Consider the following 18,348-nt stretch of genomic DNA (forward strand, 5'->3'; position numbering starts at 1 on the left):
CTATAAACAAATTGAAATTTATTCTTCAAAATTTATTTATTTTTTATATATTTTAGAATTAAAATAATAATAATTAATTTTATTTTTATGTTATAATCACAATGATTGGATATATTATAGTATATTTTAAATAAGTTGTACAATGTTTATTTTCACTTAGTTGTCATGCTAATGCATGTTTTATGATTGGATAGATAATTGAGCTTTTTCCCATCTCTTAAAATACTTAAGAAGTATATTTATAGATTATAATTAATCATAAGATTTTTTAATGAAAAATGTAACTGATTAATGAAAAATGCAACTGATTAATCTAATATATTTATAGATTACAGTGTATTTCTTCCTAAAACTTATTGAAATGTATTAATCTAATATATGCATACCTCATTAAGACATTATATTTAATATTTATTGATGTATTTTTATAATTTATTAAATTATTTATAATATTTTCATATATATATATAGATATCTTGATTTTTTTGATATACATCATAGTATTTATTGTACAATCTACAGTACAAATAGATACAAAATTCAAAATTTTATCTTCTATATATTTGTATTTTTACTCCTTCCAAAATCCAAACTGAGCCTTCCCTAAATTTGAATCCCGGAAAATCCTACCTAGGCCACGACAGCTTGCCAACTTCATTACCGGCCAGAGCTGTATTCAATAGCATGACATCTCGAAAACCCACTCCAAGTGGCCAACGTCTTACTTCTTCGCTTTGGAAATTGGGTTGGTTTAACGGTTTCATTTATTTTATTTCGACTCCTCTATGTACAAAAACTTCGGGATTCCATCCCTGCTTCTTCGGTGGTCCACTGTCTGCGCTCCGGTCTTTTGTTTCTTTTAGGCCCATTTCGTTTTTATTCTTCAAAGACGAGGCCCACAAAAGAAATACACACGCAACTCCGACCTTCGGCTTGTCGGTATTCATCAATTCGAAGTCTTTCTCTCTCACACCCGGGGGCGGGAGAATTATCTGACCAAGCGAAAAAAGTGTCTAATTTTTCATTTCTGAGGTTCCGATTAAATGCCAAGGAATTGATTCGATTTCACTCGAAGATAAATCTCTCGATCCAATAGTACGAAGGATAGCACATTCTCTACTGAAAAATCCCCCTTTCGCTTCTCCTCTCTTTATTTTGGAATTCAGATCGCAGACCTGCTAGCAAAAGCTGGGAAAATCTAATTCTGAAGAATAGATGTCGATTTGCGTAGGTCAGCTTGAATTCGAGTTGACTATTCCCTTCCCGAGCAGGTTTTGATTTAGTCTTCTTCTTGGATAAATTCTCACTCTAATTCAGATGAAAGCCCGAGTTGTACAAGGAAGAACTCTTTTTTCTTCCTTTTTGTTAGTTGTATGAATAATTAAATATAATATTCGTTTAGCGCACGTTCGAGATTCTCTCCAACTGCTCTGACGATTCCTTATTTAATATAAATTAAGGTGAGGAGAAATTGGAGAAAAGGAACACGTCTCTGTCTCCATCTATAGAGGGCAGTGGGTGTTCTTTTATTAGTATAAACGATATGAAAAGAGAGCTTTGATCTTTTCTAATCTCTATCCGTTCTGTCTGCTTCTGGTAATCTGGAGAGTTGGTGGCGGTAGAGAAGTCAAGAAAACAATTCGAAGAGAAAAAAAAAGTGAATAAACGAAGAGAGGGCTTGAAAGGTTGATTCAGTCTTTTTTTATGCTTTTGGGGGCCTCTCTTCTAGTCCTCCCATATGATGGCTGCTTGGTGGGGGTTGTTGAGTAGGTGAAGGTCTACGGGTCTCCCTGAAGCTTATCTGAGCACTTTACGGGAGGGGTGGCTGAAAAGCGTATTTGCTTTTCTCCTTTTGGTGACTCGGCTTTTACGAAATTCCACTTTTTATTGATTTAGGTGGGCGATACGCTTCCAGTGTTGGCTTGTTTTTTAGGGTTATAGAAGCTTGGAGCCCATTTTAGTAGCTTTAATTGGTAGGAAGAAAGAGAAAGAGAGTGAGGAGCAGAGAGACAGAGAAGGAAGAGAGATGGGGACGTATGCGAAGCTTGCAAAGAGGGCTTTGGAGACTGATATGCCGGTCATGGTTCAGGTATCGAACGATTAGGGTTTTTGCTAACCTAAAACACAGAAATGATTTTTCCAATTGATTGTTGTTTTTGAGATTTCATTTGGGAATTCAATTGCAGTCTATTTTCATTTGACTCTCTCTCTCTCTCTCTCTCTCTATCTCTCTCTCAATTTTTAGTGGTTTACGATGACGAGGAATGATTTATTGTTTCTCCACTCTCCAGATACAAGAGCTGATTCGGGGTGCCAAAGGTTCGATCTCATTGGCTCAGGTTTGTTTTAATTGCGCTGTCTCACGTGGCCCTCATTAATTTCGTTTTTAGTACGATTTGTAATTGGTGGTAGTTTATTTGGAATTGCTATCTTCTGTTATATTCTGTGATGGTCTGAGTTCATGGGATGACCGTAGGAGTGCTTGTTATTGCCATTGCCAACCACTCTATCAGTTTTTGCCCATACTACTTTCTGGGTTCCCAATCATTTTATGTGAGACCTTATTTGTGGAATTATATCCATCAACTTCCTAAAATTCTTTCAGTAGACAAAGTTAATGGATGCCATAGGGTTGCTTGCTCTGCCAAGGACTTGGAATGAAGTGGAAGTATTAGAACCCCTATTTGGTAATGTTGTTCATTCATTCATCCTAATAAAATGTCTTCTTAAAAAGCAAATTAAAACTATAAAATCATTATTTTTTGTGTGAGAACTAAGAATTTAAGACCTAATGCGGACTTGTTTGGGCTTGCCTCGAGGGGCATGGTAAGGCAGCTTGTAGAATTAAGAATGTAATATTGTGTTACATCACATTAGCTACTTGAAGTAATGCAATTGATAAAAAAAGAGATTGTGAGTTATATGCTTGAAAATGTTTTATATCTTTGATTTTATTTTTATATTCTCATTTGAATATGCTTTACATGTTATGTTTATGTATTTTAATATTAGATAATAGGTTTTTTAAAATATTTATTTTAAAATTAAAGTTTATATTTTTATTAATATCATGTTTAATAATTTTTTGATTTTTTTTTGCATTTTTAGTTTCTTTTTTAATTTTTGTGCCTTGCTTAAAAAGGTGTGTGCCTCGCCTTGCGCCTTGCGCCTTGCGCCTTGCGCCTTGTGCCTTGTGCCTCAGGTGCAAATTGACCCCTGGCCCTTGCACTTTTAAAACACTGTGAGCATTACACAATTCAGCTTAAATTATAAGAAATAATGCAATCATATCAAGAAAGAGGAATTTGGACAATTTGGACAAATTGACCCCTGCCCCCTGCTATTTGTGCTTGGAACTTGAAATTTTAACATAATCAAGAATCATTGTATACATTTTTATGGTGAAGGGAAGTGCTGTATGGACAAATTGCTTATCTAGTTAACATATATGTTACTTAAAGGTTCACAGAGTTCGTCTCAAATTATCAAGTTTAATCATATTTTGCTGATTGTCATGTGTTGATCTGACAATTTGAGACCCTATTGAATGGTCCTGTATCCTTGCAAAGTATATTGTTTGTTCAGTATAATGCTTCAATAATTTGGGCTTGCTCTTTTGGTGGCATTATTATGTAGGGGGTAGTTTATTGGCAACCACCTAAGCAGGCATTGGAAAAGGTCAAAGAAATTGTATGGGAGCCTTCAATCAGTCGTTATGGTGGTGATGAAGGTCTTCCAGAACTCAGGGAGGCATTGATTAAAAAGGTATTCCTTTTAATTTAGAATTTGAAGCATTTGAGTATCCACACATATAGGAATGCAAAGGTTTGAATCTGAAAAGAAATATGTAGTATTGTACTTGGAAAACTGGGAAGATTTTACAAAGTATTGGTCTATTGGAATATTTTTTTTCCCTAAGGCTGCATTTGGATGCGATGTAAATTTTACATTGGTTTGGTTTTGTATGTGTTTGGAAAGATGGTGCAATTATTATTGACGTAAAACTACACTCTGGTTCAATTTTGCGTGTGTTTGGATGGAGTGTAGTTTTACGTCGATAATCGATGTAAAACCTTATCAACTCTAAAGTTTTACATCGATAATCAATGTTAAAACTACATCGTTTTTATTGATGTAAAACTTTACACTCTTCCACCCATTATTATTTTCAAAAAAGCAACGATCACTTTCTGGTTCAGTGTAAAACGTCATCAGTGTAAAAATACATTGATGACGTTTTACACTGATTCTTGTAAGTAAACCCTATTCTGTTCTAGGTTGAAGTAGAGATGAAGAAAGGAAAGAAGAAGAAGAAGAAGAAGAAGAAGAAGAAGAAGAAGAAGAAGAGTTCGTTCAGACTAGAAGAGAGGAAAAAATCACCTCTCCCTAGCCGACCCACTTGTATTTATTCCAAATAATAGAGTTACAAGAAAGACCATATTGTCCCTCATAAGAGATGGGACAGATAACTTAAACTTAGATAAAATAGACCTTTCACTCTCAAACAGATAAACCAAAATGACCAAAATACCCCTGATTCGAGTATTCTAACACTCCCCCTCAAGCTGGAGAGTATATGTCATATAGTCCCATCTTGTTACAAATATAATCTACTCTGCCCCGAGACAATCCCTTTGTAAAGAGATCTGCCCACTGATTTCCTGAGCTCACATGAGATGTGGTTGTCACTCCACTTATCACTTTCTCTCTTACGAAGTGACAATCAACTTCAATATGCTTAGTTCTCTCATGGAAGACTGGGTTGGAAGAGATGCGAATAGCAGCTTCGTTATCATAGAATAGTTTCATGGGCTTATCAACTGAGAATTCCATCTCTTGTAGCAAGTTCTTCAACCATACTAGTTCACATGTGGTATGAGCTATAGCCTTGTATTCAATTTTTGCACTACTCCTTGCCACCACTGTTTGTTTTTTGCTCTTCCAAGTTACAAGATCGCCACCAAGGAAGGTACAATACCCTGTAGTTGATCTCTTGTCTGATATAGAACCGGCTCAATCAGCATTTGTGTACCCTACTATCTCAAGGGTCCCTCCACTTCGGTATAGCAAACCACGACCTGGAGCACCCTTTAGGTACCTAACAATCCTCAGAACAGCTTCCCAATGAGGAACCCAAGGATGTTGCATAAATTGACTCATCATATTCACAACAAATGATATATCTGGTCGAGTAATGGTTAGGTAGTTCAACTTTCCCACCAACCTCCTGTATCTTCCAGGATCATCAAACTCTTCACCTGCATCAACACTCAACTTGGCATTGAGTTCCATAGGAGTCTCTGTCGGTTTAGCACCTAACAACCCTGTTTCTTCAAGTAGGTCAAGAACATATTTTCTCTGACATAAGTTAATTCCATGTTTTGACCTTGCAACTTCTATTCCCAGGAAATACTTCAACTTACCCAAATCTTTCGTATTGAAGTGGTCCTGTAAGAATTTCTTTAACCTGTCGATTCTGTTATTGTCACTCCCTATTATGACAATATCATCCACATACACTACTAGCAAGATTTTCCCATATTTTGAGTCATGGCTGAACACAAAATGGTCTACCTGACACAGTTTCATCCCAAAGGCTTTCACCACTTCATTGAACCTGCCAAACCAAGCACGTGGAGATTGTTTCAGTCCATAAATTCCCTTTTTGTGTCTACAAACCTTACCATCCTCCCCCTGAGCAACAAACCCTAGTGGTTGCTCCATATACACTTCCTCAATGAGATCACCATGTAGGAAGGCATTTTTGATGTTAAGTTGTACAAGAGGCCAATCATACATAGCAGCTAATGAAATCAACACCCGAACTGAACCAATCTTAGCCATAGGAGAAAATGTCTCCATATAGTCCACACCATACAGCTGAGAATAGCCCTTGGTCACTAACCTAGCCTTCAATCGCTCCACACTGCCATCAGGAAGATACTTCACTGTGTAGATCCACTTACACCCAACAACATACTTACCAGGAGGAAGAGCAATGAGTTCCCACGTGTGATTGTGTTGTAGAGCAGAGAGTTCCTCTTCCATGGCTTCCCGCCACCCTGGGGAGGTAAGGGCTTTCTGGACAGTCTTGGGAATGGAAACAGATGAGAGTAATGATATAAAGTTGCGATGAGAAGCAGGAATGTGAGTAGTTGAAACATAGTTGGAAATAGGATGAGAAGTACAAGTACGTTTACCTTTCCGCAGAGCAATAGGAAGATCAAGATCTAAGGGAGAAGAAGTAGTAGTAGGATCTGTTGACGAGGGCCGAATTGGAGGAGGGTCCGATGCACTTCTGCGGGTATACACTTGTGTGATTGGCGGTCTCTCAGTAGTAATTGGCATGAGATGTGAATCTGTAGTAGGAATAGGAGCCACGAGAAGGGGATCCGCAACAGGGACGGGAAGAGGAATTACGGAGGAAGGAGAAGAACCCACAACATCTGAGAAAAACGGGACTGATTCAAAGAAGGTGACATCAAAGCACACAATTGACTTATGGAATTTAGGGTTATAGCACTTATACCTTTTCAGAGTCCTCGAGTAGCCAAGGAAAATACACCTAGTGGCTTGTGCATCTAACTTGTCTAAACCAGGCCCCAAGTGTTGAACAAAACAAACACAGCCAAAGACTCTTGGGGTGAGAGGAAATGGAGACAAGGTGGGAAACAACACCAAGAAGGGGGATTGACTTCCAAGGATGGACATGGGCATCTGATTGATCAGAAAACAGGATGTGAGGACAACATCACTCCAAAAATGCTTTGGGACATTCATATTGATCATCAAGGACCGAACAGTTTCAAGGAGATGTCGATTTTTTCGTTCAGCTACACCGTTCTGTTGTGGGGTGTAGGCACAAGAAGTTTGATGAATTATCCCATGGTGCTCTAGGTATTGCTGAAATGGTGATGAGTTGTACTCTTCGGCATTATCAAAGCGAATGATTTTAATATGAACACCAAATTGAGTGCGTATTTCAGCATAAAATTTTTGAAAAATAGAGAACAATTCACTACGGTCTTTCATAAGATAAATCCATGTCATCCTTGAAAAGTCATCAACAAAAATTACAAAATACTTATGGCCATTGTATAACATCACTTTGATTGGACCCCATACATCAGAATGAATCAAAGAAAAAGGACTTGAGACACGACTATCAACTCTTGGACTAAATGAGACTCTATGATATTTTCCCAATTGACATGACTCACAATCTAAAGATGAAAGATGGCTCAAGGAAGGGGCCAACAACTTCAGAGCCTTGAGAGAAGGATGGCCAAGTCTGCAGTGCCATTGAAGAGGAGTAAGAGACGACTGAAAGCTACTGGAGGGCCACCACCATCAAGGTAATACAATCCACCTGTTTCATGCCCTCCACCAATCTTCCTCCTCGTCTTGAGATCCTGAAACACACAAGAAGAAGGATAAAATGTTACAGAACAATTAAGAGACTTGATTAATCTACTAACAGACATAAGGTTAAAGGGGAACTTGGGAACATATAAAACAGATGATAAAGACAAGGAGGAGAGATCAACATCACCAACACCACAGATGGGAGATGTAGAACCATTAGCAAGAGTAACTGTTTGAGATGTGGAGGAGCGAGAAAGGGAAGAAAATACATCAGGAGTCCCAGACATATGGTCCGAGGCTCCGGAGTCAATGATCCAGTGTGAGGCTTTGGAAGCTAAGCAAGCCATACCTGAATGGGCAAGGGTAGTGGTGTTCTGTTGAGATGTCTGAAGGAACTGCTCATATACTGCACGTGGTACACTCACCATTTTCTTTCCAGAAGCACCAATAGATGTGGAGGGGGGGGTCAGTTTGCTGGCTTTTAGTAATTGTACCACTACCCTTAGTCATAGCATGATTAGCCCAAGTGTTGGGTGGACCACGTAAATCATAGCAGAAATTAACTGTGTCCCTCTAAACCACAGTGTGTACACTTTCTCTGGACATGACTTCTTCCTTTACCATGACCTCCCTTTGAGTCTCGGCCTCCACTCCGGTCACCAGCGCGGTTAAACATGTGACCACCACGGTTTTCTGGAAGCCCACTACTACCACCACCACTTCTATTTCCACGGCCACCCCCTTTAGTCACCACCAAACCAGATCTGTCCGAGAGAGAAGAATGCTCTATAGACTAAATAGATGTCTTCTTAAGACAGACAAAAACTTCTTCAATTGAGGGAAGAGCAGATGCCCCCATTATTTGTGCTCTGACAGACTCATACTCAGCCTTCAAACCCATAAGAAACCTTGTCACATCAAGTTGTTCACGTTGCTGTTGTTGGATCTGAACATCCGGTGTTAGAGGATGATACACATTGAGCTCATTTCGGATATTCCTCAGACTTGCATAGTATTCTTCCAAGCTTTGATTTCCTTGTTTCAGATTAAAGTATTCTTGATACAACTGATACACCCTAGTTGTATTGTCTTGTTCGGAGTATAGCTTCTTAGCATGATCCTAGATTTCTTTAGCTGTATCTAGGAACATGAAGTTCACACTAATCTTTCATTCTATGCTGTTCCATAGCCATGTCATTATTTGTGCATCTTCCTGTTCCCAGTCACTGAACCCCAAAGAGTCAGAGGGTTTCTCCTCTCTCACATGTTTTACCTTCCTCTTGGCCTTTAAGAACACCTCCACAGATTTTGCCCATGGTACATAATTCTCACCATTCAGCTTGATGGATGCCATTTGAACACTTAGGTAGTCTGGAGAAAGCATGACACCTGTTTTATTGTCATTCCCATCTTCAATCGAAGCCATCTTAATTATTTCACCTTCAAATATGCAACACAACCTCACACACTTTCACAAGACTTATCTTACTTACAACACCACCAACTCCAACTTCTTCAAATGCACATTGCACATCAAATACTAAGATTGAAATCACTCAGACATCACATCAAACACCTGTACTGCACACCACAGAATCATTCACCCACCAAAATACAAGGGCCGAAGTCACTCAGTCATTACATCAAACACTTGTTCTACACATTGCAGAACTGTTTACACACAAGGTCTAAGAGTTCACTTTTAAATATTCAGAATCATAGATACACCAATCAACACGACACTACCACCACCACACCACTGCTGTCGTGAACTTCGGCAGTCGACAACTCTTCTTTCTGCACACATATGAGGTAAAACGAAGAAGAACACGACTGATATGCATATCAGTCACTCCAAACCTCCACAACAAACAAATTTTGAAGCAAAACACCATTCACAGTCCTTTACTTGGGCAAAAGACAGCAGTGTTCATACCTGTCCACATACAGCCCTCTTCGTACACTGAATAGAGGGTGTTTAGTACACCACTTCAACGACCACCACCACAACGACCGGAGGCATTCTCACCTCCAGGACCACAAAACGACAGCTCCTTTTCAGCCCCTTGTCGAACTTCCACTCAGGTCAGCCGTAGAATGAAGATGGCTGTAATAGTTGGCGGCGAACCCAGAAAGAAGACAGCAGCAAGAAAGAATGAGAAAAAAAAAAGAGAACAAGACTTTACTGCTCTGATACCATGTAAGTAAACCCTATTCGATTCTAGGTTGAAGTAGAGAAGAAGAAAGGAAAGAGAAAAAAGAAGAAGAGAAGAGTTCGGCCAGACTAGAAGAGAGGAAAAAATCACCTCTCCCTAGCCGACCCACTTGTATTTAGTCCAAATAATAGAGTTACAAGAAAGACCATATTGTCCCTCATAAGAGATGGGACACATAACTTAAACTTAGATAAAATAGACCTTTCACTCTCAAACAGATAAACCAAAATGACCAAAATACCCCTGATTCGAGTATTCTAACAATTCTAAACGCAGCCTAAGGTTCTTTTTATTTCTTTGTAGAAGAGGTGGAAAAGTTCTCTGTATGTAAATTTATTTATATTTTCTCCTCTTTATGGGCAAAGCATTTCTTTTTGATAGTAAAATAAAACTTTATTAAAAATAAAAAAAGAATACAATTGGAAGGTGATAAGATATCACCCGAGAGAAAGAAGCACCATGAAAACCTTCCATTTTGGACAAACAAAACCCCTCTTCTCCCTAACAATCTACTGCTGAGCTCAAAAGCTTACTCCTCAACAAACTCCAAAGCTTCATCAGTAATGCTTTCATTATCACAAGAAGCGCTTTCCATTCTTTTTTTATTCTCCCAAGCCAGCAAGGCCTTCCTGGTGAACTTCTCCCCACCCAAGAAGAACAAACCCAACATCTTGCCAACTTGGACTTCCCTGTCAACCAAATTTTCCACATCAACCCTTCTTTCCATGATGTTAGTATTAACAGACATTGCCTAATCATCTTCTCCTATCTTCATTGCCATCCCTACTGTCCTTGGCCAGACTTGACACCACCACCTTGTCCTCTTGAACGTACATAGTCGACTTACTAGACAACTTGCAACTCAACATTTTCCAGTCCACCAAGCTCTCCTCCCCAGATCCCAACATAGACTTATCCACCGCCTTTGAACTTTTTCTTTTGTAGATTCTTTTAAATCTGTTAGTAGGATATGACATAACCAGACCATCTTTAAGGCACGAGAAAATCTTTGTTATGTGAACCAGATGTGATCTACTTGAAACTCTTAACTTCCTACTTTGTTTGGCATCACTATCACAGGCGTTCTCTTCGACCTCCGCCTTCCTCCTACCAATATCGACACCAATCGTTCCCACAACCACTTCAAAAAACTGTTCACCAGAAACTTCATCCCCAAGCTTCCCTAGAGAAGAATCCCCAATCCCAGAGTCAGAAGATACAAAACCAGATTACCTCAGGAGTCAGGAATAGGCTCCAGGCCAGCACAATTGTTCTGCTCCAAATCTTCATCAACCATCACACCTGGGTGCAGGCCTAACTTGCACCTGATTTTCTCCTCATTTGTGCCAACGACAGTCTTCTGGTCGGTACCACCACAACTGCGCATAGAGGGCTGATTATAAGGAGCACCCGGATCATGACTGAGAGAGCTTGACCCCTACCCCAGAACCACCTTGTTGGACTTGCTACACCTTTGCTTCTTTTTACATGGAAACAAAAGCACCCTAACAAATTATCTTTCCTACTCCCATCCATTATCTGAAAAAAAAAAAACAGAAATTAACTGCACTGGTGTCTTCCCTATCTCAGGCATCTTCTTGTATCATGATTGATGACTTCATGTTAATCATGGGAATGGTCTGAAATCAATTGTCGTTTCATATGGTCATGTATAATCTTTGATTTAACATATGTACGGTTGCTTTCCTCTCCCTGTTGCAGTTAGGTCAGGAGAATAAACTGTACAAATCCTCTGTGATGGTTACAGCTGGGGCAAATCAGGTATGATGAACATATTATTGGATTAGTTAACAAAGAAGAATCAACTGTACAAATCCTCTGTTTGGTTAATGACCAAAATAAATTTTATTGGATTAGTTAATAAAGAAGAGTCTAGCTCCAAAAATTATTTTTTGTCAGATATATTATCAGATTTCTGTCAAATGTATTCTGTTATGGGTATCAGGATTATTCTTAACTATGTATTTTAGGGATGATGCTATTGGTTTTGTGATAAAGTGGTGCGTCTTAGGTGGTTAAGTACTAATTAAATTCAAATTTTCAAGATTTCTAAGATTTTTACCATTTATCTTGTGGACAACATTTTTGAATCTTGCTCAAGCTGTCTAAGAGTTTTGTAACTTGTCTTATCTACAGGCTTTTGTAAATCTTGTTCTTACACTCTGTGATGCTGGGGATTCTGTAGTGATGTTTGCACCATACTATTTCAATGCATACATGTCCTTCCAGATGACAGGAGTTACTGACATACTAGTAGGTCCCAGTAATCCTGATACACTCCAGCCAGATGCAGGTACTATATGTTATTCCTTTATTATGAGCTAATTACAATATTTCTGACCTTCCAGTTCTAGTCATTCAGCACCAAATTAGAAGTTGGAAACAAGTATTTCTATGTTCTGAAATATCACATTCAGTTAGAGTTGTTTTCTCTTTTCTTTTCAGAGAGTTGAAACTTGTTAATAAGGTTTTCTATGTCTAAATTGGACACTTTGGTTTAATGGTTTTGGGTTGACATACTGGTTCTAGAGCCTTATCGCTAATACATTTATAGACATTAGTAAATTTGTAAATACATCAACTGACATGTGCCTGAGTACTTGAGCACAATTGTCAGTGGTTAAGCACAAAATTTGACTTTGTATCCACTTGGTCAGTAGACTCAGAACTTGCCAGTGAATGCGCTGGGCCAAAATATGCATGCTTGGATCAGTTCTGATTAAATTAATGTAAAATCTTTCTGGAACTTATATAGTGAATGGTTGAGGTCATCCAACTTTACTCTAAACTCTGGAAATGTAGATTCTTAGGTGAGAGCCCATATTCTTTGCATGCCAGACATGTGACTGCATATTTCTGCATAGGGATTGTGAAATACTTTAATCTTGGTTTCTTTAAATGAAACCCTTGAAATGGTGGGACCTGACTATTTGAATGCAGATACATGTCTATGTATTTGTGCATGGAATTTTCTGCATATTCAGACCCTAGGCTTCCCTTAATATCAAATATCCAAAATGAACGTGTATGAAGAAAATCATAAAATTGATGTAATTTCAAATTGATATAATAAATTGGCAATGCCATTTGGGGTGCAGGCCTGCAAGGCACTTCTAATCTGTAATGTAATTTGTAGCTTCCTGAACCTATACCACTAGTTTTTCTTTTCCTTCTCCCCTCTGTTTCATTCCAGGTCTTTGTCATAAATTATTGAAATTTTTATTTTAAGTTTGTATAATTCTTTCTTCTGCATTAACTTGATTGTTATGGTTGAGTAACATTTATTTTGTATGGTATTCTATCATAACTAAATTAGTGTTATGTCCAACACCTGTGGGGCACGGAAGCATGTAATTCAATTAGTTCTCCCCCTTTTTTGTTTTAAATAAGTGTTCTAATACATTATTTTCTGTAAATACATGGAGATTTCCATAGACTGGTTAGAAAAGATTCTGTCAGAGAGTAAACCAGTGCCGAAGCTTGTTACTGTTGTCAACCCTGGAAACCCATCCGGAACATACATTCCAGAGCCTGTTCTCAAGGTATCTATCTCTTCCTCCACCCTTCCCCCCCAAGAAGTAAAAAAGGTAAGACAATAGAAAAATAACTTATTGATATGAGCAGAGGTCTGGTGATGTTGGAGTATTTATTCTTCATTTCAATTTCTATTGCTCTGTATCTAACTAGTTCTTTTCTTCGTTTTAACTAGAGGATTTCAGATCTCTGCAAAAGTGCTGGTTCCTGGCTTATTGTAGATAATACATACGAGTAAGTAGCACATACTTTATCCCTAAATTACTCGGCGAAATGATAGTTCTACTATTAATCATATTCATTCTGATGCAAAATTGTAGAATGTCCATGTTTTATGTGCTGTTTATTTGAAGTTACAATTTCCCAGAAAGTGCAGAATGTAGTCTTTAGGCCATAGGCTTTATGGGCATCTCTGAATTGTGGGATTGAATGGAGAAATTTAGTGGTTTGCTGAACAATGGTATGCCTATAGAATGTGGACAAAAAGTGTAAAGAAAGGTTAAACACGCAAAACGAAGAACAAAGTTGACTTCTAAAACTAGCAAAAATGTATTTTATCTTCTGAATAAATTTCTTGCTGTTTCTCATTTATCTATCAGGCTTGTGCAGATGAGTTTTCTTTGTGTCTTTGTCTACCAATCATCCATGAAATGACATTCTGAAAAGAGTTCATATTCTGTAACGTTGTCAGTGAAATGTTAGGAGGGCATTACTTCTTAATTACTACATTCTATTTATCTTGCAAGTCTATTATTGAATGTATAATTCAATACTGAGAGTCTCAGTACTTTGTCTGTAGGTATTTTATGTATGATGGTTTGAAGCATACATGCATAGAGGGTGATCACATAATTAATGTGTTTTCCTTCTCAAAAGCCTATGGGATGATGGGATGGCGAGTGGGATATGTAAGTAAACTTTTGGTTTTAAAATTGAGACTTCATGAGTTTGCTTTTCTCAGAAAACAAAGTAAACAATTTGAACTTTCTTTCAAGCAGGAGAAAGTTTATGGACACCTGGTTGGGTGGAATTTTGGTCTCTAGGTTTGGGTATTGTGTAATTACCATGCCCTTGCAGATTATTTCTTTATGATCTAGAGATTAAAGATCACTCCTTGTTTGCTTTAATGGGAAAATAATACTGAGCCCTAATGCCACACTGATAATTCATAGCAGGCTTATGAAGGAAAGGTGCACCTCAAGTGTCCATTCAAAACTTCCATTGAATCTGCACATGTTCATTGTGCAGCATCTTTAATACGTGAAATCACTCAATGTGTAGCTAACATTTATGATATGATCAAGCTTATTATTATTTCATTATAATCTTTGGTCTAGGCACACATGACTCGTAGTTGTGGTATCAGAGGATTGGGAACCATTGTATGGGTCCCACCTAAGAGAAGGTCTGTACTGAATGTCAGCATGTCCAAATGACTTTCAGGCATCTGATCTATGCAGTTTCTTCTGAGCTTTTCTCAGCCACCAAATTTATGCACCCACAACTAACTACTCTCATTTTCAACCTGATTTCTGGCCTAGTAAATCCCCATGGTGGGGCCTATAACATTATGGGTTCAAATCATATGAATATGTAACACATAGCAAATTATGAAACCACACACTGCTGAATGTGTCGTGTGGAGAAGGTTTCTAATGCGAACCCTCCCCCCCAACACAAATACGAATACACAAGAAAATCATGTGCACACATGATCTATGGGTGCAAAGAAAAAATAACACTCTTTAATTGTTTGCCTTGTAAGATAAGCCTCTGTATCTGTAAGATAAATGGTTTCTTTGATAAGATAACACAACATGGTTTAAAATATGTCAGGTTCATGAACAAGTGCAAATAAAATAGGTGAGTCAGGAAGACTATGGGGGGGGGGGATATAATCAGAGAAACTCTATTGGAGGTGAACCATTAAGGCAGATGGATATATAATAAGAGAAACTCTACCACTAAACGTACACCACAAGGAATTCTGAATAATTTTATATTGACCCACTTCAAATTTTAAACCCCTTCAACAGAGTGAACTTCAAAATTTCTGATTCACAAGTGTGGCCTTGCTTTGTTATTCATATTTGTAAATTGGTGACTGGACTCTGAGCATAACATTTGTTGCTAAAATCGATATTCTAACCTTCTACCTTTACTGTAAATAGTATATTCAAAAATAGATTTTATGGCTAGGCCATCTAGTGATTCTGTGTGTGCTTGCAGATAGCATACCCATCAGAGGTGGAGGGTCTTGCAGCTCAACTCCTCAAGGTCCAAGACAATATACCTATTTGCGCTTCTATAATCTCCCAGCGTCTGGCTCTTTATTCCTTGGAAACTGGGCCTGAGTGGGTTAGGAACCAAGTGAAGGACCTTGTCAAGAACAGAGCGCTCCTCCTTGATGCACTATCACCACTTGGAAAGGATTCGGTCAAAGGTGGGGAGGGTGCAATCTACCTATGGGCAAAGCTTCCTGAGAAATACCTAGATGACTTTGATGTAGTACGCTGGCTTGCGAGTAGGCATGGGGTGGTTGTGATTCCTGGAAGTGCAAGCGGTGGACGAGGTTATATTCGGATTTCCTTTGGAGGGTTGGTAGAGGCTGACTGTGAAGTTGCTGCAGGGAGGCTCCGTAGAGGGTTGGAAGAGCTGGTGAGAGATGGGATGGTGCAGTGATTTCTCAGAGCAATATTTTACAAGTCTCAGGAACAAATTGTTGCTTGGCTGTTCACACGCCTAAGTCGTGGATTCTTACCTTGGATAATTTTCTTTTGGGTTGTGGAGCAGGTTGGAGGATACGGGGAAATTTTAATTGGAAAATGAATATTGTTTTATGTATGACATTGAGAGGAAACGCCTCTTAGAGGCCTATTTATAAAATGGATACTTACTAGATTCATGAAGAAACTCTTGGTATCAAATTCTCACAAGATATCATTCTCTGTTTATAAAGTATAGTCTTTATTGCTGCTTTTTTTTTTTTTTGGCCCGGGGTGGGGGCGCATCCCATTTTGGTCTTTATTGCTCGAGTCCTCGAGTCATATACTGGATAAACCTTGCAACCATGTCTACCAGGTGACCAACTTATCCAATTGACAAGTGAATCATCCCTTGGTTGGGGCAATCAGATTATAAATTACAAAGACCCCCTGTACTATGGGATTTGTGATAAAGACCCTCTGTATTATGACCATGAGACAAAGACTCTCTTCCGGTAAAGTCCGTTGTAATATCTTTTAATCACTATATTATATTATCATTGTAATAATTATTTAGACATTGGAAGAAAAACACTTCATCTTCCCCAACCTCACGGTACAGGAACAGCAGCGACGGACATCTAGCTAGTAAAACACTGTTCATCTTTTTTGATCTCACGATACATGAACTGTAGCCGTTGCAGCAGCGACGGACATCTAACTAGTAAAACACTGTTCTCTTCTTCCCCTTCCCCTTTTCTTCTCGATTTCCTCTATTTTCCGTTACTTGAAGATGGAGAGAGAGAAAGAGAGTAAACTAATAATAATATGTGGAGAGATGCAGACAATAATAGGGACCATGACATCAATTCCTGTGCTTAATTACTGGAGAGATGCATTTTAGCCTTAACGAGTAATGGAGAAATGGCCACGTCTGTGTCATATGCGTGTGAGAAGTATGTCCTGTCCAAGGAAAGCAACAACTTGATTGGCTTGAATTATTGCAAGCAACAACTATTTTGGACATGTAGCTAGTAAAAACTCTATTTTGGCTGCCATTAAAATGACGGAAAGTTTCAAATGGGAGAAGGTTTTCTGAGTCGGATTCTTAATCAGCAATCAAAGCTATAATCTTCTGGTATTCCTTGGCAGTTTCTGTTTTGATAGATCAAGTCTCTTCATCAGAAATAGAGCAGCTCATGTAGTTGCTCAAGAAATTAAGAAAAGTGAGCAGAGCAGTTGAGAAGCAATTATCTCTAGGCACTGGAGATCAGTCGCTACAGATGCTTCCTTGACATTGGTTTAGTTATAGATGTTTAATAGGTCACCCCAGCTGGGTATGGTCATATTCTTGGTGAGACCATTTGCATCTGCTCCAGGGTACGTAGAGAAGGGCCTTCACCATCATCGGAGGAAAAATCTCACTTCTATCAATTGAGAACATGTGACCTCTATTGGTGTTGTACACATCCCAGATAAACATGGGACCCTGTGAAACGAACAGAAAACTGGATTCCATTAATATTCCAAACAAGCAGAACCCAGTTGTTTGATTCCCCCTCCAAACTTTTGCATGTAACAAAAAGAGAAATTTGTTCCATTTCAATCGAGTAAGCCAGGTGAAAGGAGGCCCTAAAAGCTAATGTCATCTAGTCTGTGCTTTTAAGCTTAAGAAGAACAACCTTCTCTACAAGGAAAATCATGAAATCCCATTGAGTTAAACTCCAAGATATGGAAAACACGGAAAAGCAAATCTATTGTCTCGCCCATTTGTTCGACGTAGTTAAAGACAACTATAAATTGGCATTTCAAGGTCAAAGGAGATGCATTTATTACATGGAGAGAAAAGACACAAAGTCTAGTTTCATCTTTCATTCAGGCGGAATTTGACATCTTCTTGGATCAATCTGAGATCAATGTAGGTACGTGGAATTTTCGAAGATAATGCAAACCCAACATATATACAGATGAAGCACAACATCATAGATTCATGAAGAAGCTTTACTTTATTAGTTATCGGATCGCAAGCCATGCACAAGCAAGCATAAGACTAGTAGAGGTGAACATTGCAAATTAAAGAGGAGAAGGTTTTAAACCCAGAGATCCTGAAAATGGTTTGAACCATTTTGTTTGGTTTTTATTCCATAATTGGAATGCTTCCATTGGTGCTTCATTGATACAATCAAGGAGGGTTCCAGATTATAGACCATTTAAGACGTCCAAAGTTTCAAAACCACAATTAAGGAGGGTTTCAGATTATTAGTTTACTCTCTCTCTTTCTCCATCTGTAAGGAGCGGAAAACAGAGAAAATCGTGAAGAAGAAAGGAGAGGAGAGAAAGGGGAAGGGGAAGAAGAGAGATCGGGGGAGGGAGAGGGAGTACTTCGGAAGTCCGCTGCCGCTGCAACAGCTACCGCCGCTACTGTTTGTATATCATGAGATCGGAAAAGATGAACAGTGTTTTATTCCAATTGTCTAAATAATTATTATAGTATAAGGATTAAAAAA

At 38.5% G+C, this 18,348-nt stretch overlaps 1 protein-coding gene across 1 annotated transcript; it reads left to right on the forward strand.

Annotated features, from left to right (window-relative positions):
* Nucleotides 1-711: 711 nt before the first annotated feature.
* Nucleotides 712-16,049, forward strand: LOC148869262 (Pyridoxal phosphate (PLP)-dependent transferases superfamily protein). Its single transcript, XM_088969340.1, has 9 exons — nucleotides 712-2,089; nucleotides 2,292-2,339; nucleotides 3,637-3,765; nucleotides 11,304-11,363; nucleotides 11,739-11,895; nucleotides 13,038-13,144; nucleotides 13,312-13,370; nucleotides 13,936-14,044; nucleotides 15,366-16,049. Exons 1-9 carry the CDS (start codon nucleotides 2,027-2,029, stop codon nucleotides 15,816-15,818), a joined length of 1,185 nt encoding a protein of 394 aa, XP_088825466.1. The 5' UTR covers nucleotides 712-2,026; the 3' UTR covers nucleotides 15,819-16,049.
* The last annotated feature ends 2,299 nt before the right edge of the window (nucleotides 16,050-18,348 follow it).

Source organism: Nelumbo lutea, chromosome 2 (assembly GCF_056320005.1).
Source record: "Nelumbo lutea isolate HS-2025 chromosome 2, American lotus-T2T, whole genome shotgun sequence".
NCBI lineage: Eukaryota > Viridiplantae > Streptophyta > Magnoliopsida > Proteales > Nelumbonaceae > Nelumbo > Nelumbo lutea.

Bases quoted from the DNA above. Each gene is read 5' to 3' on its own strand.
- LOC148869262 (XM_088969340.1), top strand. From the start codon at position 2,027: ATGGGGACGTATGCGAAGCTTGCAAAGAGGGCTTTGGAGACTGATATG. The intron at 2,340-3,636 runs GTTTGTTTTAAT...ATTATTATGTAG, and splicing joins GTTCGATCTCATTGGCTCAG to GGGGTAGTTTATTGGCAACC. The intron at 3,766-11,303 runs GTATTCCTTTTA...TCCCTGTTGCAG, and splicing joins GGGAGGCATTGATTAAAAAG to TTAGGTCAGGAGAATAAACT.